Source organism: Pavona decussata, unplaced genomic scaffold, assembly GCF_977016875.1.
Source record: "Pavona decussata unplaced genomic scaffold, jaPavDecu1.1 SCAFFOLD_285, whole genome shotgun sequence".
Taxonomy (NCBI): Eukaryota; Metazoa; Cnidaria; class Anthozoa; order Scleractinia; family Agariciidae; genus Pavona; species Pavona decussata.
This window is the reverse complement of record NW_028145686.1, coordinates 781,469-805,701: the sequence shown is the minus strand read 5'-3', so window position 1 is coordinate 805,701 and position 24,233 is coordinate 781,469. Positions and strand designations below refer to the sequence as shown.

General features: G+C 39.9%; 2 protein-coding genes across 3 annotated transcripts; both read left to right on the top strand.

The window, feature by feature from the left end:
• The first annotated feature begins 108 nt into the window (after positions 1-108).
• On the top strand, positions 109-8,471 carry LOC146455172 (hydroxylysine kinase-like). 2 transcript variants are annotated; one of them, XM_085094621.1, is made up of 3 exons: positions 109-346; positions 4,759-5,505; positions 6,232-8,471. In XM_085094621.1, exons 2-3 carry the CDS (start codon positions 4,921-4,923, stop codon positions 6,862-6,864), a joined length of 1,218 nt encoding a protein of 405 aa, XP_084950747.1. In that variant the 5' UTR covers positions 109-346; positions 4,759-4,920; the 3' UTR covers positions 6,865-8,471. The 2 variants fall into 2 exon arrangements, with proteins under 2 accessions (XP_084950747.1, XP_084950748.1); XM_085094622.1 differs by lacking the exon at positions 109-346 and adding an exon at positions 365-2,031.
• Positions 8,472-18,939: 10,468 nt separating this feature from the next.
• Positions 18,940-21,114, top strand: LOC146455171 (uncharacterized). Its single transcript, XM_085094641.1, has 2 exons — positions 18,940-20,076; positions 20,614-21,114. Exons 1-2 carry the CDS (start codon positions 18,940-18,942, stop codon positions 21,112-21,114), a joined length of 1,638 nt encoding a protein of 545 aa, XP_084950767.1.
• The last annotated feature ends 3,119 nt before the right edge of the window (positions 21,115-24,233 follow it).

Genomic DNA, 24,233 nt, shown 5'->3' with positions numbered 1-24,233 from the left:
CAGGCTCCTAGAGGAGAGTGCGAGGGGACGAAAACGAGGGGGAATGCGCGTTTTCGTCCCCTCGCACTCTCCTTCGCGCATCTCTCTAGGAGCCTGGAACAGGCTAAATTGAAGTAGGAATCATTTTTTCCCACACAAATCAGTTATAATTTCGCCGTTACGCAATGGTCACGCTCAAATTACAACACTCACACAAAGGTCACCGTCCGTGATATCTCTCATAGAGCTTGGGGCACCTACCGCGTGGGTGGCTTGGCGGTTGACCACTTGGCAAAGAACTGATCGGGTGAGTCGACTGTGAAGAAAAGAACAGCGCTTGATGATGACGAAACTAGACGGCGAACAGGTCAGTAAGGGATCACTTACTCTCATTATAAACAGAGAGCGGTTAGACTAGCAAGCTTACTGTTTGGTGTTCGTGTTACTGACTCTTCGATTGTTATAAACCTTTTGTGGTGTGGCGCTGTCGTTGCCCTCGCCGTCGTTGTTGTTGTTTACATCGGAAGGCCCTATCAGTAGACACCTTCAGATTTAACTACCAGATTGAATACGAATAGGAGTCTTCAAATCTCAAATTAAAGTTTGCTTGATTTAAATAATCACACCAATCTTGTTTCGAGGGTCTTCAATATCTGCTGGTAAACAACGGGAAGGAGCGAAAGTTTCGCCGGTGACTGGTTTGAAATTTAGTAAATTTGAAAGTCGTACTTGTACTCGTATTCCTACTCTGATCTGAAGTTAAGCAACAATTAAGAAAATTTAAGAAACTACTTTAAATATCGTTTATTGTTTTCCAACATCTTTTGGTGCGTTTACAAGAAATTTTTGGAACGGCATAGCCGGATACATTAATTATACATGCACAACCGAAACACACGAGATATACATGTATACTAACCCAAAGGGCAAAAGTTAAGAGTCGCAAAATGAATACATAATTACAGCGGTTACCAACAACACGCGACCTACGGCATTCAAAAGAGTCGGATAAAGTTGCGTTTTGGTGGACGTCAATCAAAGAAAAGCCGTTAAATTATTTTGAATTCTGACAAGATTCCAAGGTAACCCTGCAAGAAACTAAGAATTTTACCTTGCTAAGAGAAGGTAAACTTTATTTAAATTGATTCTCCAGCCAGATCAAGCGCAAATAAAAGGTATTTTTGAATTAAAAGTTTCGATTCATTGCACGTGATAATTTGCTCACTTGCACGCATCGCTGATTTCATTGTCAGGTGTAGCGATTTTAAATGTTTCATAAAAAAATACGGCTTCGTCTAAACAATGCGCATTTTTTTAGATAACCTGTCTTGGAAATAACTTTAATAAAGTTTACCATCCGTCAGCGGATAAAAAAGGCAATTTCTTCGTTCTGTTGCCTTGAAATGTTTTCAGAATTCAAAACAATTTCAACGGCTTTTCTTTGATTGACGTCCACCAAAATGCAACTTTATCGGAGTCTTTTGAAGGCGATAGGTCGCGTGTTATTGGTAACCGCTGTAATGTAAGGAGCTTTTATATTGTGAAGTGACAGTAACTTTGAAAACGGTGAGGAAATAAATTATGGCATATTGCGAGCTCTGTGGTGATATTTTACCAAAGAAATCTCTAGCTTTTTCATCACAATTATACCCGAATTTAGATCTAATAAATATTCACCGAAAATAACCAGCTGAGCAGCCAAGAATCCTATTGTTCCGTGATTAGTCGTCAAGCTTTCTTGACAGGTTACTATCTGAAACTGCAGTCTTTTGTATGCTCGCTCATCACGGCCAGTTATAAAGTTCTATTCAACAGGCTTGTCCTTGAGAAGTTTTTTACCCATGACAATTGTCAAGGGGAAACTTGGCAACTGTCGGCCTCGTACACATGGAACAACTGCCTGAATTCATAAAACATTAGGGACTTTAAGCAAGGACTACGTAAGTGTCAGTACGTTGACCGGAAGTAATATGTTTTCCCGCCACGCGTAAATGGCGTGGTTTCTAGCCTTAGTGCGCTTCCCGAATCATGGCGGGCTGTAGTGGAAAGTAAGTAAGTATTTTGTTGTACTTTATATGCTAATACGTCAATGTTTGAACCTAAATGGCAAGATATAGGCATTTTATCCTTTTCTGGTCGCCCTTGGTGATTTCTTAAAAATTATTTGTCTATAATTAGTATAAATTAGGCCTTATCACGGTTTCCGACGCCATTTTGACGAGTAGGCAAACACGCTTGAAATAACAAGCAAACTGTAAGCAAGGAACCGCACAACGAAAATGCTGTAGGTATATACGCAGGATCTGTAAAAGATCTAATCAGCCAAAAATATAAATGAATCAAATTTATGCAAGGCTGGACTGCGTAGAAAACTTAACACGACAGCGACACAAAAGAGACCAAACCGAGAATCAACAGAATGCGGCAACCGTGGACAGCTGTTTCGAGCTGGTTGGCTCTCGTCAGCACGGTGTAGCACAGCAAAAAGTAGAACACCAGCGCGAGTCGAGTGGTCTACCAAATGCACGTGGTAGCCGAAATATCATGTCGCTACCACGTGCATTGGGTAGAACACTCGACTCGCGTTGGTGTTCTACTTTTTGCTGTGCTACAACGTGCTGACAAGAGCCAACCAGCTCGAAACAGCTGTCCACGGTAGCCGCATTCTGTTGATTCTCGGTTTGGTCTCTATCATGTCGCTGTCGTGTTAAGTTTTCTACGCAGTCCAGCCTTGCATAAATTTGATTCTTGAAATAACAGTGTTCTCATGGAAATCCGATGTCAAATAACTTTCATAAATCATCGCTTCTGAAAAATTCATGAATTGGAAACTTTTGGCACTAGGAAAAGAATTTTAAGAAAAAAACTTAGAGGGATGTAACTGTTTGAACTTTCCATACATTTCCCTGTATTTTTTCTCGCGAACTATTTTAAGTAGCAGTTCACGGCTGGTTTGCTATACAGACAAATGTATGGAAAGTTCAAAACACGACTGGACGCTCTGTGACACAGCTACATTCCTCCAATTTTTTTTTCTTAAAATCCCTTTCTTAGTGCTAAAAGTTTCCAATTCATGAATTTTTAAGAAGCGATGTTTTATGAAAATTATTTGACATCGGATTTCCATACAAACACTGTTATTTCAAGCCTGTTTGCCTACTCGTCAAAATGGCGTCGAAAACCGTGATAAGGCCTATTTTGTAGTGGTGATCCTATCCTTGAAATGGCCTGTGCATAATCTTCAAGGGTTCCAGTCAGTTAGCAAATGTCCATGAGTATCGTATATGTGATCCAGAGCTTTATTGGTTGCCATACTAAGGATTGGAACAGGCCTGCCCGAAACGTGGAACCATGTCCGAGTAGCGACGAGGGTACGCAAAACGTCTCAATAGCATACACAACCCCTCTATACCGTTTATTTTGCTTCGTTGCTGACAATAAAAACTTTCTGGTATTTGCAAAGCCTCTGCAAGGGTCTCCAAATCTTGCTTTTTAACGCGAAACTCCACCAAACATTCATCGTCTTCCATGCCATCAAGGTCAAACTCGCCATACGAAGAGTGTGGAAAAGACAAGTTGGCAGACTGATATCCCTCGTAAAAAAACAAAAATTCCTCTCCCGAAATGAAATTAAAACCGTGCGAAAGAAGGAGCAAATCTCTTATTTCTCGAAAAGATGACAAAACACTTAACAACCGAGAAAGATTTAATATAAACTTTCCGTGCTACTGCTTAAACAAGGGCTTTTAATTTTGGCGGGATTCTACGTACTCGTCCCATTCTTCCGCGGTTAAAAACCGCTCGCTATTCAATCATCTGGATTACGAGCAAGCTTTGCTATTCACGCTAGCGCTACTCTAAAGGATTTAACCCGGGGGGGGGGGTACTCCCTTATATGGGCTATATAGGTATGTGCGGCGCCAAAGGGTATGGGTTTTCGGCTGTTTTGGTCATAAATAGGGTATCGCTTTTAGCCATTTTGCCGCCATTTTGGTAATAAATAGGGTATAGATTTTTGCACTCTAGTCCTGGGTTCGATTTTTTTTTAGAAGCTACTTCGGGTCATAAATAGGGTAGGGAAAATCGCAGATTTTGGTCAGAAATAGGGTAAGGGTTTTGGGACCGGCGGGCCGCACACCCCTACCCAATTTTTTTTGGAGTACCCCCCACCCCGGTATAAATAATGTTTACTCTGAAAAACGTCTTGTAAACTTCCAGCAAGGAAAACACCGGCTGCGGTAAAAGTAATCTTATGTGATATTTCGGACATAAAAATAGACGGACTGCAAAGTGTCTTTCTTTAGCGATCGTAGTTTTCTACGGTTCCTTTGTTCGGTTGTAACTCATTGCCGCAACGAACGTTGCGTGACGAGACACAGAACGGCTGCGGGGGAGATAAGCTGATTGGGGTTTTTGTTATAAGTACATCAAAGTCTCTCAACACACAAGAAATGACCGATTTTCTGCTGAGTCAGAATGGTCGGACACGTTCTTACGGAAACTTTCAATAAGCTGTCGATGGGAACAAAGGTTTGTAAAAGTCCTTGGTGAACGACTGTTCAGTTTGAAGCGACTCAGCTGTCAGCAGGGCGGCTCCTGCTGTCAGGTTTTTTGAATCATATCAGGACTTGACTTGCGGAACCTGAAAGGAAACACGTGATCAATATCATAAACTGTCCATTGTTTAACTATTTTGTTTGCTTCCAATCCTTCGTCATTCTTTCTCATGTATTTTCGCTAGAGTTATAACTTGAATGTTTCTCTGGGTTTTTCTTCCAGCGTTGTCTCTGAATGCTCTGAATACCTGTCACATAAAGACTTCGACAACTCAGTTACAACTTGCGTGAATTGCAGCATCGGATGTACGACGGTTGACCCGACTTGGCAAAAGAACTACAAACTGTGAGGATTTATGAGAGAAAGCTTGATAATTTGACTGAAATGGACGGTGAGCGGGTCAGTAAGGGACCACTTACCCTCATTCGTCCCAATGTTGATAAAATGAAGGCAGTTACACTAACGAGCTTATTGTTTGGTCTTCATGTCACGGACTCTTCGCAAGTAAAGGAATTCGTGAGTTATGACGACCGGAACTTTTACTTGAAAGGATCTCTGCCAGGCAACGTGAAGGAATCCGGGCGCGGAAACCATCATGATCAACAACAAATGAACGAAGGCGAATTCGTGTTGAAGATTTTAAACCACGTTGATTCAGAAAACATTCCTTATGTAAATGCACAAAATGAGATTATGCTTCACTTGAAAGCGTGCGGTTTTGTTTGCCCGGTTCCAATGAGATCTTTGAATGGTGAATTCACCGTACAATGTGAAGTGGAATCTTCTAATTTTGGATATGAAGAGGATCAGAAACAAACGTTTAACCAACAAGGGCATCCTGTCCGCCGCGTTTGTGCCGTCCGTCTTCTTAGCTTTGTTCCAGGAAAGCTTCTCAAAGATGTCAACTGCACTCCCGATCTTCTCTTCAATCTTGGTTGCTATGCAGCGAAGATGAATAAAGCTTTGCAGGTAATCGTTAATTAATACTGGAGTGAAAATTCTGATCACACAACCCTTTATTTTCGGCGGTGCATATCCGAGTGTTCGGAGGGTGTAAATTGCCTCAGAATCAAGATTCCGATTTAGTTGTAAAGAAAAGATTAAGCAGTTTTCTTCTGCAAAATGCCAGCTCAAAATTTTGTATTACATGTATTGGAAAACTAACTCCTCGTTTTCAAAGGGGCAAATATGTAGTTCTGTGAGTACGGGAGTACAGACGACGTAAAACAAAACAAACATGCAAAGAGTTAAAAACAAAACAACTTCAAACAAGACGTAACCTTTATAGGTCAAAAACAACACAAATACAATGCTCTCAGGTATACCTGCAGAAGTCAGCTAGCATTTTCGTAAAGCCAACAACAGCTCGTAAATTAGGGGAATTAAAATCCTTTCCCTAAAACTTTAACTTTCCGGCGTTCAACTTAAATTTCAGCCAAAGCATCCGGAACAGATCATACTGTATTACCTTACAGACATACGTCTTTTAAAAGGACAAAAAACGATCTCGGGACACAGGAGACGAAGTTTTAAGTATTTTGCTTTCTTGTTGATCCCGTTTGCTGTCAGGATACAATTTGACTGGGTTTGGCCGGAAAGCGCTGGGTACACGCGAAACCACGGAGTCGGGGACCTTACGTCACATTTACGTCGACGTTTGCTGGACAGCCTAATAATTCTGTTTAATAATTTCAGGACTTTCACCATCCAGGCTTTGGTGACCTTGTTAAGCAAGAGTGGGACCTGGCTCAGTTGTCTGTCCTTGAACGTTACATTTCCTTGGCAAGCCAGAATGTTAAAGATCTAGAAGTACTCCAACACGTCTACAATAATTTTGTTAACAAAGTCATCCCCGAACTTGGAGATACAGAGAAACACGTTATTCATGGCGATCTAAACGATGAAAACATAATTGTTATGCTAAATCATCGTGGTAACGGCCATGAAATTGCCAGTGTTGTTGATTTTGGGGATGCCTCGTTTTCTTACAGAGTATTTGAAGTTGCCATTTGTATGACGTACATGATTTTGCTTAGAGTACAACAAGGCGACACTCACGACGAGGGTATCAGGGTCGCTGGTCACGTGTTGTGTGGCTATCAGAGTATTTACGGTCTCTCTCGGTCGGATCTTTCCGTCTTGTATTGGTCGGTTGCCGGAAGGTTTTTCCAGTCCATTGTGAATGGAATGTACAAACAATCTCTTGAACCAGGAAATCGTTATTTGAGCCAATCTAGCCATTTAGGATTGAAAATCCTTGCATCTTACGTTGGTTTTTCAGAAGAAGAAGTCCTCGATTCTTGGTTGTCGATTGGTGCAAGTACCTAACAGTTGAAAGCTAAAATAATTGGCAATACTCTGTCATTTCCTAATCATTTTTAATTATTACTTATTGTTGTTGTTGTTGTTGTTGTTATTGTTATTGTTATATTTTTGACATAGTTACTATTAACAGCTCCCAACGAGGGATTACATATTTCTCTATCTACGGACAACAGTTCATTTCCAGGGCTAGAACTTTCTTTGTGAAAGAAATGAGATGTAATGTTCAGTAAGCGTGGTAAATAAATGACAGACGACTTTCTCAGTTAGTGACTTGGGCCGTACTCGGAAAAAGAAAATCCGAGTTCTCCCATCCGGAGTCGAACCAAAGACCTTCCAGGTACTAGTTCGGATGCTCTACGTTTAAGCTACAGGAGACTCGTGGGAGCTAAGGCCATTAAGCTAGGTTCATGTTCTCTTTCTCACTGGTTCTCAGTGCAAATATAATACGCTACTAACAATACGATACGATTCCATAGGATAGGATATGATTTGATACGACGCGGTACGAATCAAGACAATACTTATTTATTGTGGACAGCTGTTTAGCTAAAGAGCTGTATAATAATTTAAAAAATGCTTTCAAGGTACTGGTGAGATCGACCCTGGAGTATGCCCCCGGTCCTTTGTACCTTGCAAAGCACATCCATACTAATCATACTGGTCAAAGGAGGGCGTTGCCACTAATTTGTGGCCCTGAGGAGGCGTCAGTATACGGAAAGAATGGCGGAATTGAAGTTGGGATCCTTTAGAATTGAGATGCAAATATCTAAGCCTTGTACAAATGTATAAGATCATATTTGTTTATAGTGACATCGACAGTTCCACGTTTTGTGACACAACCTAACTTAAAAACCGCAAACTATCCGTACATACTATTATAAGTATTCGTTTTTAAATCGTTATTTTAATGGTTGAAGTTCTTTCCCGTCTACTGTTGTGTGTGCAACGAGCATCAATAGTCCATTTCCGAATTGCTTTGACCTCGTTGTCAAAGCGAGGCTAAGTGCAAAGTTTTTATTATGAAAATTAGTTTTCATTCAAATGCAAACAAAACTTATTTTCACAGGAAAAGATCTGCACTTAACCTCACTTTCATAATGAGGTTCACAGCAACTCGAAAATGGCGTATTCCTTTTAAGTTACCTGCGCTCCTGGTCACCTGGGCCCAGTTGTTCAAAGCCAGATTAAGCTAATCCTGGTTAACGTGAACTTTGATTCGAGTATGTTTACTGATCCGTAAGGATTTGTCCAAAAGATTTTTGTTCTTTAGTTTTGCCATTAGCTTAAAATGAGCCTTTAAAGTCATTTCAAATGAGCGAGATGTTAACCTCGGTTAACTTTTAATCGTGGATTAATCGGCTTTCGAACAACCCGGCCCCGGTGACTTTTACTCTTTTATGCCACATGGAGCAGAAATAGAATTATTATTCATTTTGTACATTATACGTATTTATTACATAGACAAGCGTGTTTTACTGGAAAATACACCGCTCGTAAAATTCATACGAAACTGCGTTCGGGACCTGAGTGATTGATAACTTCATTTCCCGCTTTTTCACGGTTGTTTGTTCAACTAGCAGTCGGTGAAAAGTGGCGAGCGATTGATTTGTCTATGTAATAAAAAGAAAATTACACGGTGGCTTGAAGGTATGAATTTTATTTTCTCGTGTCAAAAACAATGTTTTAGGAACGAGCACAGTTCAGTAACTCACCCGCTGCGTTCGTTCGAAACAATTTTGTTTTTACCACTCGCAAAAATATTAACATCTTCACGCCAGAGAGTAGCCCTCGTATGGGAGCGGAGTTTCCCTCTTGTTACTATCCCGCCATCTTAGTTTTACTTTTACCGCTCACTTAAAATGCAATTTTTATTTCCTTCTTTATTCATTTGAACGATTTGTATATTTTTTTCCTGTCTGGCGAAGTATTTTAAATCTTAAACCTAATAAGTTAATTACTAAATAATATAAGACATGTACAGAAATCTATGCTTGCGTATAAGAAATATGAAATCAAAGAGGGGGCACTGGAGCCCCTCTGGCTGTCCATCTACCTTTTTTTGACATACAGCTATTCCAATTAACCTTGTCGGATCAAAATATAAAGCTATAAGACAAGACCTCAAGATTCTGTGGATTTTTTTTATGAATAAGTTCATCAAAATCAGCTATGCCTCGTCCGTCTAGTGAAGATATACGATGGCGAGCCATTTGGATGAAAGAAATGTTAGAATATCAAATGGATGAGGTGGCAGCGCCTCTTTCAAGATGTCTTTAAGCTATTTTAGCTTTGACCCGACAACGTTAATTGAAATAGCTGTATACTTCATGGTAAGGTAAGGGTGACTATATGGGGGGTTGGGTGACTATATGGATGGTCAGGGTTAGGGTTATGTGGGTGACTATATGGTACCTTACCATGAATTACTTGCCTTGTTTTGCATATAGAAGTGACCCGAACTGAACTGGAGAAGACGAACATGTACAACAGGGTTTAGTATTGCTATTTCGCCCGCTCCTAGTCTAGGATCGCTGTGGTACAGCTGCCTTGAATGCAGGAAACCGCCGAGGTTCACTGCTAAGCTTAAGGACGGTGCCTACTAATACAGAAGTATTTTTGCACAGTTACTAACTATGCAGGAAAAGCAGATTTTAGAATGGGCTAATGGAATCCAGAAAGAAAATCGGGGGGGGAGCGGGGCATTCAGACATAATAAGCAACAATTATTCTAAAAAGCAGTAAAATACAAAACAATGTATGGGATTTTTTTTTTCGAAATTGAAACTTTGTTATCTCTGAAAAATGTATGGTTACCCCCAATTTTCTTTTTAGATACCAGGAGCACTTGCTAAAATCTGCTTTCTCCGCATAGTTTCAAACCGCGCAAAAATATCCCTGTATTAGTAGGCACTACCCATAGGAAAGCCGAGTATCTCGAGAAGCATAGTAGCAAAAGTAGGCATAAAAAGTCCGAATTTGACAGCTCTGGAGTTCTGTTGACGGAAATACGGAAGGGGGAGGAAGGGGGCTAGGAGATCAAGAAAAGTGGCAAAAAAATGGGGGGGGGGGGGGTTGGGGTGAGGGGAGCCGGCGTTCCCTCTCTCCTAGTGACTCAGCTAACATAACAACAACATGACGGATTTAAATACGAGAAGCTGCTAGGTTTGGATTCTGAAACAAAGTCACCTTCATCCTCCTTTCCTCTTGTAAAATGGGCTATTTAGCTTTCTATCCTGCGATCATGCAAGTGGTTCACTGACATTCCCGTTGGGGAAGGGCCTGATCTTCAGGGTCATCGGCTTACTCATCGGCTTTGTATTTGGTGAGGATCACTCGTACCCAGGCGTTGCCGACTAAGAGGGATAGGTGGCTACTGGGACGAGAAATGATAAAATCCAATGGTCTGGGCACTAGGTATGGAACGGAATTTTTCGAGATTATTGTGCACGTGGCATGGTATTTGGCTTCTTTTATCACAGTTCGTGGACTTAGAATTTCTCTACCATTTGCCGGGTCTCAGTTTGGAGCTCTCGCAACTGAAGAAACAAAAAACTTTGCAAAAGGAGCTTTAATCAGCCACCACATTGTGGCTACCCACACTCCGTGCCGATGTTATCAAAATGGAAATTAACCAATGATATACGGAAGCGTCTTCCCTTCCGTTTGCCTCTATAAGAAAAATTTACGACCGAGCATTAACTGCAGATAAAAGCGTTCCTACATGGCTTAGCTTATATGTTGTAAATGATAAACTGCTATTCTGGCAGCCTACATTGTGCAATAAATTTTTAATTTGCTATTGCAATTATCCATTATTCCAACTTAATTGCCACAATTTTCTATGGAATGGCACGAGTTTTAAAAGTCCCTTAACCGGTAAAAGGCTCAATTTTTAGTATCTAGTACTAGTTTAGATCGAAAAACACTGCCTTTAGCTGTAGACTAAACAAATCAACCAATGTCGACACGTTTCATTGCCGAATAAACAACATTATATTGTCACTTTTTTCTCGTCTAATTACCATGATTTAAAATTTTGTTTAGTTTCTTTTAAATTAATACTTCTACTTTTCCTACTATAAACTTTTACTTAACTTTCGTTAACCCCTCCACCCGAGACCAGAAGACATACACGGCCGTTAATTTTTAAACTAACTGTTGTCAAAACTTGTCAATACTGGACGACTAAGAGGTGTTTTTGGAATCTTCGTTGAAAAGGAATTTATGGATATTTTCACCGTAGGCTACAGTCATGTAACGTTAGTTTTAACGATACTTGCTCGTTCACCTAACGGATATATATAGCTATCGTCACAAACATAGGCGACCACAGCAAGCGATATACGCCCTGACAGAAACCGCTCTTCCGGAAAGCTGTTAATATCGCAAGGCTTGCTTTTATAATCAACTCAAAAATAGTTTTTGTCTGTGAACAACTGATTTTGGTCTAAATTTCATAAGAAACGAGTTTCTAGCAAACGATCTAATCAAAGGCATTTTTTTCGATGAAGCTATGATTATTGACACTGTTTGAATAGCACGATTCACGCAGGTCACAAATAACCAAAGAAACAATAAACGAAAAAATGCGGACAGTTTGAGTTTGTGCAAGGTCAAGTAGTTGTATTGGTTTCTATTGCTATTTTTAGCGTTGCTGTCGTGCTGCGAGCCGATTAAATTCATTATTATTAAAATCACGACGCGGGAAGTTTATCTCTTAGTCACGTAGTCAACCATTTTATTTTTCAAAAATATTACAATATGTACATATATTTAAATAACGTTTTTCGGGGGTATATCTATAGTATGATACAACTTAATTAAATAACGCTTTGATAAAAAAAATGTTCTTCATTTGCTACAAAAATACATCTATTTTATGTCTTTTATGATAAACTCACTCTTTAATCTTCTCAATTTTAATTAATTGTATTTTTGATTTAGTATGTATACTATTCTTAAAAATTCAAACTGCTTTACAATGTTTCAAACAGCTTTGTCATTTGCAAGTAGTCTTTGTGTCTCTTATGGCAAAATCAATGCTTCGCTGGTTGGAACAGCTTTGAGTTGTGGCTCCTTTCATCAGTTTGAAGTCGAAGAAGTTGATTCGTTCATTCGCTCGCCTCCGAAATAACACAGGTACGGATTTTGTCAACATTTCCAACGAGTTCATAGTTCGGACTTGCTAGGGGTCCGTAGAAGTGTTTCTTAGGAGAACATTTCTTGCTCGGTTTTCTGATGGAACTCTAGCGTGTCCTGATCCCTTTGTGAGCATAAGTTTGTGTAATTAACCACACATGTTCAAACCTATCTGAAATATCCAAAGTTCGTGAAACAAGGATCCGAGAGATAAGGCATTTTGAAGACATTTCCGTCAGGCTGACTCGAGAGTGCTCCGCTCTCTACACCACAATGTTGTTCAGGGTTTGTGCCGTAAACGTAAAGAGCTGCTTGCTCGTATCTCTTCTTGAACATGCTCTCCTGTTGAATCTCTTTGGCGCAAAGGTCCAGAACTTCGGGAGTAAGAACTTTGGAGTTCTTCCGCCGAAGTGTTCGAGGTTGACTATCTCTTTTCTCGCTTGCTGTTGACCTTTCTGTTCTACCTCTGTCATTCTCTTTGTTGGCATAGCTCTCGGAATTCTCCGACTCGCTGTCGCTAAGGCAAATGCTTCTTCGATTGTACATTATTCCAGTCGATCTTCTGTTTATAGTCTCGCCTTTGTATCTGTTACCGTGCAGGAGTTCTTATCAGCGCTTGTGTACCAGTCGGTTGATGCGCGCACAAATAGTTTATCTGACGGTTGATTTCACCAAGGTTTAAATACTTTCACCACTCAACTTAACAGTTAACACCAGCGGAAATAACACAGAACGTGCACAAGACCCTGATTTTGTTTCGAGAGCGGAACCAAATACTGACAAATCGCAAGCCTTCCAATCACTGACAGTCTTTGTTTCATTAATTGATACACCCTCTTGGGTTTATTCAGGAAAAGAAGCCATCAAAGCGTCGATCTTGACTGACAGATACAAGTCCCGGAAAACGATCAACTGTCATTAAAGCACGTGGGCGAGAGTAATTATGTTGTTTTTATTTTTTTTCTTGCGCACTGATCCGAGTTCAAATTGCGGTTTGCGCTAGAGCTAATCATAATTTCCCTGTCTATCATCATGATTAAGCAATTCTGTGCCTTTTTGGAACGTGTTCTGATGATTTACTCGGTTTAATCTTAGGTCTTTAACAGGTTTCTTATCGCTAAATCAGAAGAAATCGATATGTTATTAAATTTATGAACTAAAAAATCACGCAAACGTTGCCTAGAGCGAAGTGGCTAAATTAAATTTTCAAGACTTTTTTGTTCTATTGCATGACCTTTAAAAATAAATTGAGGAAAAAAAGAAAAGCTTCTTTCGTATTTCAATATTGATATATTAGCATTTGTATTCTTAAACTGTTATAATGTGATGAACTGATATCGGGGTCACGAGAAAATATATAAAAAGCTTTCTTTACATCAGCGTACAAACCATCTCATTTTAGATCCAGGAAAGCTATTAACAGTATCAAACTTGATATACTGATCAATGAAACGGGCCCAAAAAAAAAACCAAAACAAAACAAAACAAAATGTTTTACTTTAAAAGGTAATTGTTTTTGCAGGCCCATGATAATGCTATTTTTATCCCTTCCAGGAGCGTTGATATCATGATTTATCTTTAAGCTGGCGACCCCAGGACACACTGAAAGCAATCAAAGGGCGACCAACAGTCTGAAAGAACGTTTATTTAAACTACCACTTAATCATACACTGTCTGCTAAAAATAAAACAGTATCCATATGCCTCTGCGCATTTTATTTTTTTTTAGACATGCGCGGATGATTTCACCAGCAGTGAAAACAAACTTTAAGTTTTAGAAATTCTCAGCTTGTAATAGCTTTTCTTGTTCGTGACGTCAGTCTATACCGCTTCGACTGTATATATATATATCCCTCTGAGTGCCTTCGGAGTTGTCGCCCCCCGTGCTGAAAAGACGACGACAACGGCAACGAAAACGTCACCTGAAAATATAACTTTATTTCATATGTGCTACTTCGCGATTATTTCAACTCGCTCAACTTTTACAAAAATAGCGAGCTATCCAGGAACCAAATTGGTAGGAGAGGCGTACAAGTTATGAAAGAAAATGAAAAATTCACCTTCACCCGTTGACGTTCTCCACAAAACCTTAAATGTGGTCATTTCACGTTGTTGTTTTGCAGAGGACGGCAAAGAAATGTACCAAAATGTAAATTAGCGCACGTGCAGAGTGATTTTTTTGCTCATCAGTTAAACCTATTGTTTTGTGGCGTTGCCGTCGTCGTTGCTTAAGCTCTCTAATGTCTGTTAGTATCGCCATATAACCATTAATGGGTTTGCTTCCGGGTTATGTAACAAGCTGTTCGCACTTCCCTGTGATACAGAACGTGATTAATTGTATCGGCCGGGAAGCTGGTCAGGCTTTTGATACAGGCTAGCACATTTGCGTCAGAGTAATCAATCACATCTACAGTCGGATAATCAACTTTGAAAGCAAGAGCTCCATTTTGATCCAGGAACTGAAGTTAGTGTGATTAGTACAAATTCGCTCAGAATGGTCAGACGCTTGCAAATTTTAAGGATTTCATTTTCTTGAAGATAAATGAATGAAGCTCTCGACTGCAATACTAAACAAATTGTTTTCGCTGTTACGCATGAATAATGATCAACATTCAATTTCTCTTTACGTTACTAATGTTCGATCAAAGATATATTGGTTATGAGAATATAGTAAATTATCACTAAGTTGTTGTAAATAGAATGCAGTTAAGATTAAGAAAACGAGAAAACTAAGTCGTGGTTACAACGAACCTCAGGCAAGCGATCAGTTTACAAAGCTGTTTCTTCGAGTTCTCCACTATTCGGGTTACACTCCTTTTTTCATAAGAACGTTGAGGCTGAGATTAAATAAAATCTAAGAACATACTAAGAACATTACCCAGGCTGAGAGCCAGTTAAAACGGTTTTAATTTAACCAAATGTTTTTAAAATGAACAGTATAAAAACGGATTTAAAAAATAATACATGTAAAACTTAAGTCTGTACAGTCCAATTAACCCAAATGACAGGAGTCCTGGTTACGTCCGCATAGATTTATTGAAATACTATAACAGGTAACTTAAGAACTTTTTCAGGCTTAAATTGCCAAAAACAATAAGAACGATCAGCCGCGGCTCAACCCCCAAATTAGACGGAGTATAAAAAAGAGTGTACTTTAACTTAAACAGGGAGAAGCTTCTAGTTACTTTACATAATAAACGCTCCTAATAGTTATGAAGTTGCCCTAACGTGATGTTTATATGTTTGTTCATTTAAATAAACTATAAATTATTTGAAAAAAAAGAGAAAAAGTTTTCGACCAGTTTTCTGATGGTATATTGTTTATTTCCATTGCAAGACCAAATGCAACTTGCCAATCGCATCAAGTTCAACATTGACAATAACAAAAAGAGTTATTTTAATCAAGAAATTTATATAGTCAGAGCCTATTACACTGAGCAAAGTCACTAGTAACTTTTGTACCGAAAACTCGAAATATTTTATACGAAATTAGCTATAATAAGGTTCATTTATATATAATGTACGTGGGGTATTTTTGGTAACAATGAATTTAGCAATTACAAGTTAAAATTGCTTAATTTAAGCATTCGTTAAATATCAAATTTGTTTTAAAAAATTCCTAAATATTGTTAAAATGCATTTATAAATAACGTCATAATCGGTCAAGTTAGAAGTCGCTAATTCCTCGAATATGCTGCAAGTATATACTCAAGCATTACAGAACATAATTTGTGGTCATTCGCTAAACGCAAAACCGCAGTCAGTATTCAGAGCCTTTTCGCATCCTTTTACATGAAGAACTGCTATTTGCATTCCAAACATTATTGTGAGTACAATAATGCGCTCACGCGGTTAGAACCATCTTATACTCTTCAAACGGAAAGCCATCGATTCATACTTTTCACTGATGTTTATTGCTAGCTTCCAAAGTGTCTATTCAGTTTGTGTGGCTTAGGTTAGCTTCCAAAGTGTCTATTTTTGCATGTGTGGCTTACTTAAAGTACTTCATGTACTTCACTCGCTCAAGCATTTAACCGGGAACGGACGCACCTCGCTTATACAGATAGAGAATAGGCTTGTGGTTTTCAATTTCCGTGAGTGAAAACAACAGACAATAGTGTTTTCCTAAGTCCAACGTAATTAATTCGTCTAATGTATCTAAAAATGCTACAGATAAAAGGAGATTTTCAACAAACAATGAAGTATCTTGAATACGAAAATTGCGTCAGTATTTCAAACTGCACGTCGCTAACTGCAGTGCGCCACTATGACAATAAGCGGACAACTTAAATGACGCAAATCCTCTTTCAGTTTCTGTAAACAAGAATTAATACTTCAGTGGTAACCCAAAAATAACGTTATCACTCAAAAGCATGCTGCCTAAGATCATGAAAGAAAAATCGTGCATAAATCACGGCGAGAAAGACTCAGGAAAAATACGTTCTTTTGTGAACGGCGGGAAATTTTTAGATCTACCGTGAACAAAAGTCGTAAATATACCTCAAAGGTTTGTTTCGGTTGAACAGTTCATCTGCTTGTCAATTCAGGATTTTACTGATATTTCATGAGCGTGCGAGTGTGTGGAACTGAGCTTGAAGGTAGATTGTTTTATTTACGTTTTTGTAAGGATCATCAAAATGGCCGGATTTACGTCAAATGGCGTCAGATTGAGAGTGGTAATAATCACTAAATATAAAGACGACTAAAGCGTCAGTTTCCAAGTTTGTCAATGAGTCATCATTCCAGAAAGGATCTTTTCAACGAACCCATTTTTGTCGTTCTTAATAAAAAACGTTAAACTCATAACTCGAGACAAAATGTTACCGTGTGGTATTCAACTGACCGTAATATCTCTTACCACTCAGAAAGAATCGTTCAGATTGTGTGGAGAGAAATACAGCGCGCGATCTAAAACTCGTTGTACACGTCAGACGCGACGACGGACCTGGGAGGAGTAGGGACTATTTGCCTATTCTGTGAAGTGTTTACATCATACGGAGTACTAAAGTGAGGACGTCAAAAAAACTAAATCATGGGATTTGGTGAAGTGTTTTTAACAAGTTGTTTAAAGAGCGTTCCACTTGTCAAAACCCTAGCTCTTTATTCTCAATCGCGGCTGACTGATGAGGGTATCTTTAAGTCTTATTTTCGTCATACAAATCTCTCCAATTTTGTGCCATTTCTATACTGAAGGAACAATCGGCGCCAAATTAGAGAGCCAGTCGTGTAGAAAAATGATCTATGAGAGTCCTCAGATCTTAGACGCGAATTACAATCAGAGCTAATTACTGGCGATCAAGTGGACGCTTATACAATTCCCTTTAAATTCCAGATATACAATCTAATTCGAAAAATTCTTCATATTATTATTACTCTATCCTTCCTTCCCGCACCGCCTTTCAAATTTCCTATGCTTCTTACAGCCTAAGTACTCTAGTATCAACTATTATAAAGAAAGGTTCTTACTACAAACAATGCGGAAAGTTTCCTGCATACCAAAACTGAGATCGAGTCAGTATTTCAAAGACATGGAATGTCACCAATTAACTATTGTGATGTCAATCATAAATCAGTAAAATGGAGCAATTTATATATTTAATAGGGGACAACGAAATGACGTAACTAAATCCTCTTTCCGAAAGAGGATTTAGTTGCTGGCAGTTTCCGTTAACATGAATTGAATCCCAAAATAACGTTAGCACACAAATACTTGCTTCCTTAGATCATGAAAAGAAAATAAATCGCTCGTAAATCACGTAAGAAAAAATAGGTTCTTTTGCACGGCAAAGGCGGTAAATTTTTAAGTACACCGTGAACTATAATTGAAAACTATAACTGTAACCTATAAATATGTTCCATATATTTTGTTTCACTGAACAGCTTCCTATCTTATCGGTATTTTGGGAGCGTGTATGTGTGAATGTTTGTTAGCAAGTGGAGTAGCTTATTTTTAGAGAGCTTAATTTGACGTTTTAGCAAGGATTGTATTTAGATGGGATTTATGTCAAGATGGTCTTTTTAAGAGTGCATGGATAACATTCACTACTGATTATAAACACAACAAGACTGTCAGTTTCCAAGTTAAGCTAGCTATTATTCCTCATTCCAGAAAGGATCTTTTTAAAGAACTCATTTTTGTCGTTCTTCATAAAAAAAAGTTAGGCTCATAATCCAGGAAATACTTCCTTGTGCTTTTGCTATAAATGAATCGACAGGGGAGAGAAAAATAGCACTCGAGAACTGAACGAGAGAATACCGGAGCTGCGTCGGGATTATTTGCTTACTTCCTGAACCGCTTAAATAGGTCAAGAGAATTACAAATGAAAAAGAAAAGAAGTCCACTCGCCAAAAATCAGCTCCTTGTTGCAATTACCCGCTAACTGATATAAGCATTTTCAAATATCTCAAATCTTGTACCAGTTCTGAACTGAACGAGTCATCGCATACATTGTTATTACTTTTCAGTCTTTCGTCGCACACTGCATTTCAATTTCCTGCGCTGGCTGACACTCCGTGGCCGTGTTCAGTGGAACAAGGCTGGTATCGAAGAAAGAGAGCAAGCTTGGAGTAAATTGGATCCTGAACACGCAGGATTTACGTTTTAGCAAGGATTGTATTTTGATGGGATTTATGTCATCGGCTAGTTTAAAGAAAGAGAGCAAGCTTAAGTGTTTATGTCCGTACGTGCCTCAGGATTTCGGTCTGACCCGTATTACGCCGCCTCTTGGAAGAAATTAAAACGGGAATTTCAGAGGCAATCTCCTGTCCTGCGAGCCATCGTTTAACATACCAAAATATTAACTCGTTGCTTTTTCCCACATTTTTCTTTCCGAGAAAATACGAGCAACGAAACGGGTAACTATAAACTGGAGGTGTAAATAAGAAACCTGGTCCTCCAGGTTGGTGGTTGGGCGGCGATCTGATAACCCGCTTCCAGAAAATGTTATTTGTTGCAGAAACCGAAACTAGAACTACCACTGCACCCTATCGGAAAGCAGGGGTAAAAGATGTTAAACACCCGGTTGGAACAATGTGTGAAGCAGCGAATGACGCATATAAACCGCCGACGAAATTGCTGTCGCCAAAAGCGTGCGTGAAGATCGGGCAATCGAATGTGAGGAAAATGTTTAAGACTGGTAAATGTTCCCAGGTGATCAAGGAGATGCAGAGGTATGGTATTAATATTCTGGGAGTAAGTGAAATGAGATGGAACTCTTGTGGGAAAATGAGGGTAGCTACACGCAAAACTGTACTATACTCAGGGATGGATGAAGGTGGAGTTCATGTGAAAGGAGTTGGCTTCATTTTGTCCAAAGAAGCTGCACAATGTCTGCTGGAATGGGAATCAGTGTCTGATAGGATAATCAGAGCCAGGTTCAACTCGAGGTGGCAACAGGTTACCATCTTGCAATGCTATGCCCCCAAAAATGAGGCAACGGAGGAGGCGAAGGATGATTTCTACGACCAGCTACCGATGGTTTTGGAGCAGGTACCATGCAGAGATGTGAAGATCGTCATGGGAAATATGAATGCTAAGGTGGGGATAGACAATACAGGCAGGGAGGAGGTGATGGGTAAGAATGGAGTAAGAGCTGAGATGAATGAAAATGGTGAGAGATTTGAGGACTTCTGTCAGGCAAATGAACTGGTAATCGGTGGAACGTTGTTCCCCCATAAGGAGTGTCACAAGCGGATTTGGAGGTCTTCTGACGGTGGTATTGTGAATCAGATCGACCACCTGGCATTTAGCAAAATATGGAGGAGCTCCCTGCAGGACGTTCGCGCGATGCGCGAGGCAGACGCTGGGTCGGACCACCACCTGTTGATGGCAACAGTTAGGCTAAGGATTGGGAAAGTGAGAAAGGGAGAAAGTGGCCGAGTGCGTTTTGAGGTCAGTAAGCTGAAAGATCCGGAGGTTAGGAACGCATTCAAGCTAGCGCTGTACAATAGATTTGAGGGTCTGCAGCAAAAGGTGGCAAAAAGTACCGCAAACATGTCCAGAACGAGAAACCAGAAGAGAGAGGCAAGTACAAGATACCAAGAGTTGAATAGGGATGTGAAGGAGAGAAAAGAGGGTGTATGTGGAATCAGAAGCTGAGAGAACTGAGGTGGCTGGAAAGAGAGGTGACGTAAGGACTTTGTACGAGATCACCAGAAAGCTAAGTGGGAGATTCCAGAATACGTGTTAGCCAGAGAGAAACGAGGCCGGCGTGTTGCTCAGGACGGTAAAGGAGGAGATGCACCGGTGGAGGGAGCACTTACAAACAGTGCTTAACTATGAAGAGCCGCTCAACCCAGCAAAGGTGAAGCCAAGTGACGAACTTAACATCAGGACAGGTTGCATCACACGTTTTGAAATCAAGAATGCTATAAAGAAGTTCAAAAAAAGGGAAGGCTGCAGGAGGTGACGATATTGCACCAGAGGCGGAAGGCGGGAGGGGATGCACCAGAGGAGGTTCTTCTGAACCTCTGCAACAAGATATGGAGTGAGGAGAAGATACCAGAGGAGTGGAGGAAAGGTCTGCTAATCAAGCTGCAAAAGAAAGGTGATCTGAGCTGCTCAACACTGGCGTGGTATCATGTTGCTGAACATTGCAAGTAATGTGTTTTGCAGATGATCCTAGAGCGCATCAAGACTGCGCTGGATGAAAAGCTGAGAGAGGAACAGGCGGGCTTCCGAGCGGGCCGAAGCTGTACGGATCAAATAGCAACACTGCGGATTATTGTAGAGCAGAGTATCGAGTGCCAGTCCTCCTTGTACATCAAATTTATAGATTTCGAAAAGGCCTTCCATATTATCAGCAGTGATGTTTTGTGGAGGTTGTTGCGGCATTACGGGATGCCTGACAAGATAGTCAATATCATCAGAGTTCTCTATGAGGGTTTCTCCGCACAAGTGATACACAATGGGCAGAAGACTCAACCATTGAATATGAGGACTAGGGTAAGACAAGGTTGCCTGCTATGTCCCTTGCTGTTTCTGGTTGCCCTGAATTGGGTGACGAGGACAGCCTTTGACAGGAAGAGAGGTATTCAGTGGACCTTTGCGACATCGTTAGAAACCTTGACTTTGTCGAAGATCTGGCCCTACTGTCAAACAGAATACAGGATATGAGGGATTAGACACAGGCCTTGGGGGTACAAAGTGCGAAGGTAGGCCTGAAGATCAATGCCACCAAGACAAAGCTGATGCGTATTGGTACCAAACGTGGCGATGGTGTGTCGGTCGCTGGGGTGCAGGTTGAAGAAGTGGACGAGTTCACATACCTTGGGAACAAGGGAGGCACTGATGAGGACATTCAGGCACCAATTGGAAAGGCCAGAAAGGCATTTGTGATGCCGAGACCAATATGGCGATCCACGGCACTAACAATCAAGACCGAGCTGAGAGTCTTTGGGTCAAATGTGAAGGCAGTGCTCTTGTGTGGTTCTGAAACTTGGAGGCTGACCAAGGGACTGGAGCAGAAGCTGGAAGTGTTCATCAATAAGAACCTGACGACGTTTTGCGGATTTGGTGGCCTAGAAAAATCAGAAACAAGGAGCTTTGGAGACAAACAGGGCAAAGACCGATAGAGGAAGAGATAAGACAACGAGCTAGGGGTTGGATCGGCCACACGCTGAGGAGACCACTGGAGTGGGAGACCCCAGCATACCTGGAGACGCACGAGAATGGCATAGTTGGCGGCGAAACATCTTACGTGGAACGAGGCACTGCATATAATAGGGTTAGGTGGTGCGCGCTAGTTTAGGACCTATGTTCCACCTAGGAACGAAGAGGATTAAGTATGTAAGTAAGTTAGTAAATAAGAAAAGGTATATATGCTGAACACGTGCGTTTTCATAGCTTTTTATTGTAATTTCTTTGGGGGCTTTGAATAAACGTATGTGTATGTATTTTTCGTGGCATTTAAACTGTGCTCACACGGAAGTAAAATAAACATTCTCCTGGAAACGTTGGAGAGAGTTTAGTCACTTTATCGTAATTCTTTGTCTCTGATTTTCCAGCGCTGTGGCATGAATTTCATAACATCTCATAATAATAATAATAATCTCATCCACATGGTATTCTTTGCTTTACGAAATGGCAGCGCAGACGAGATTAACAAAGAAACCACCGCGCCATGCTCAGATAAAGATTAAAAACGAATTAAACCGAGCAACTAATTGTCATCATAAAAGCAGCATGTTATCGAAAGCGATAGTCTCCTGTACCGTATTAGTGATGTGCTTAGAAATTCTCTTAAAAAGCAAAGAGGTTTAGAGTTGAAGGACGTTTAACACTGAAAAAAAATGTAAGTTACAACGATAATATGGTCGCCTTGCCACTAAGAAAAACGAAGTTCTTGCGACAGCCTCTCGAAATCTTATGTTTTTCTCGGTGCAGAGGCAACAAATACAACAGTAATAATTTAAAATAAATCTTAAGTTTCCAACTTTACTTGCCGGCATCCATATTTAAAACGAGAAGAACCAGTGAAATACTTGAACGGCAGAACACGTGATTGCTCAGCGATGTAAAGGTAACTGAGTTGTATTGGCCTTAAAATGTGGAAACTATATTTAGTATTCAATATTGAGGTGAGATTAGTTTTCCATGTGAAATCACTGCAACATCAATGGCGGGGTGGGAAATAGCCAAATTATCTTTCAGATCGAGGGGTCAAGGTGGACTTTAAGCCTTCCTGAACTGAACAAACTCAGCGATAACACAGGAAGCCACTCAAATACTGAGCCATCAACTGGCACGAAATGTGTGCAAGGTACTCGGATGTAACCAACAAATTCTGACACGTATTATTTTAACTACGGATACAAACCGTACAGGTTTTCTTTGTCACTGGCCGAGCCTACCGCACTGTACTACAACGTACCAAGCTTAATGCTTGTGTGGCACAAATATTTCTCAATGATTTATCAACAAAGTAGAGTGGTTCCGTTTGTTTCAAACTGATATTAGGAACGTTACACAGTTAAGAAAAAAATTTGTCCTTAAGTTGAAGACGCATACTGATACCCTTAATTGTCAGCCAACAGTACACCCTACATGTTTGTTGAAAGAACCAAAACAATAATCAGTTTCACTAAATATCTTGAACCCCACCATTATCTCGAACAGTTTTCTGGTTAGGCTTAGTGGGGGTCTCCTGTTTCTAGTTTGAAGTTTGGACAACCTCTTCCTATCCTGCCAAAAATAGTACAAACTTCCAGAATTCAGGGTTTCGGCAAGCTTTGAAAAACAGTACCGAGATCACGTGATGACAAGTACAGAGTGGATTCGTCGGTTCCTTTGATGTAACATGATCCGAATGATCTGAAATCACAAATCCGTTTTTGGATTCTCCTAAAAAAACGCACCCCCAGTTTCCCCCTGTGTTATTCAAAATGCCGCAACTGTTAAACAAAAGGAGATTTCAAAACTGAATTTGCAACATTTTTCTGCTCACAAGAACCTAAACTGACCAGAGTCGGCGTGCGTGAGGAAACGATGTGGTGGGTGTATGTATAAGTAAAATATTAATCGGAAACAATAAAACTGATCTCATATCAACATAACTTCGTTTTAGTCTATCCGAAATGTAATATTTATCTCATAGATCTTTGAGAATACAATAATGGTTAGATGATAAGCGGCAAAGCATTAGAAAATTTAGAGAAGAGAAGGGGTGTAGAGAGTTTTGTATAAAAAATGTTAGGACTTCAAAATGTTTTGCACCTGCCCTTTATGTTTCCCAATGGTGCACCTCTGAAGCAAGTGATTTTAAATCAGTTTCATTTGTATGAAACGGCACAGCAAATCATGTGGAAAGGATTGTGATATCACTATACCTGAATGACATTTTACTTCAGTAATCGATAAAGTTCATTATAAAGTAGATATGTATGACGAACCAAGGCAAAGTTTAATCCAATTGTAAAACCTATTGAAAAAAAATAAATATAAAGATATATATTCAAAGACGGGACGAGACTTCCCAGATCAGCGACATTCGTCTATCTAATTAAGCTTTTAAGCTAGATCAGTAAAGTCTTTTGCTAACCGTATAGATCTGAAGACCCTGAAAATTTCAGAAACAAAATTGACCGTTTTTCGGATTTCCTTTCAAAATGGTTCAAGTAAATTTTAATTTCCTGAGAAGGAAGCTGCTTATTGATAACAAGAATCAACAAATGCTTCAAAATTGGTAAATGTCAGTGTTGCGAAATTTCTCGCGCCCTTTTGTCATTTTGCCAAAA

Excerpts from the sequence above, each read along its gene's own strand:
- LOC146455172 (XM_085094621.1), top strand. The coding sequence starts at position 4,921 with ATGGACGGTGAGCGGGTCAGTAAGGGACCACTTACCCTCATTCGTCCC. Across the intron at positions 5,506-6,231 it reads AGATGAATAAAGCTTTGCAG|GACTTTCACCATCCAGGCTT; the intron begins GTAATCGTTAAT and ends TAATAATTTCAG.
- LOC146455171 (XM_085094641.1), top strand. The coding sequence starts at position 18,940 with ATGTTATTTGTTGCAGAAACCGAAACTAGAACTACCACTGCACCCTAT. Across the intron at positions 20,077-20,613 it reads TGAAGGAGAGAAAAGAGGGT|ATGATCCTAGAGCGCATCAA; the intron begins GTATGTGGAATC and ends TGTGTTTTGCAG.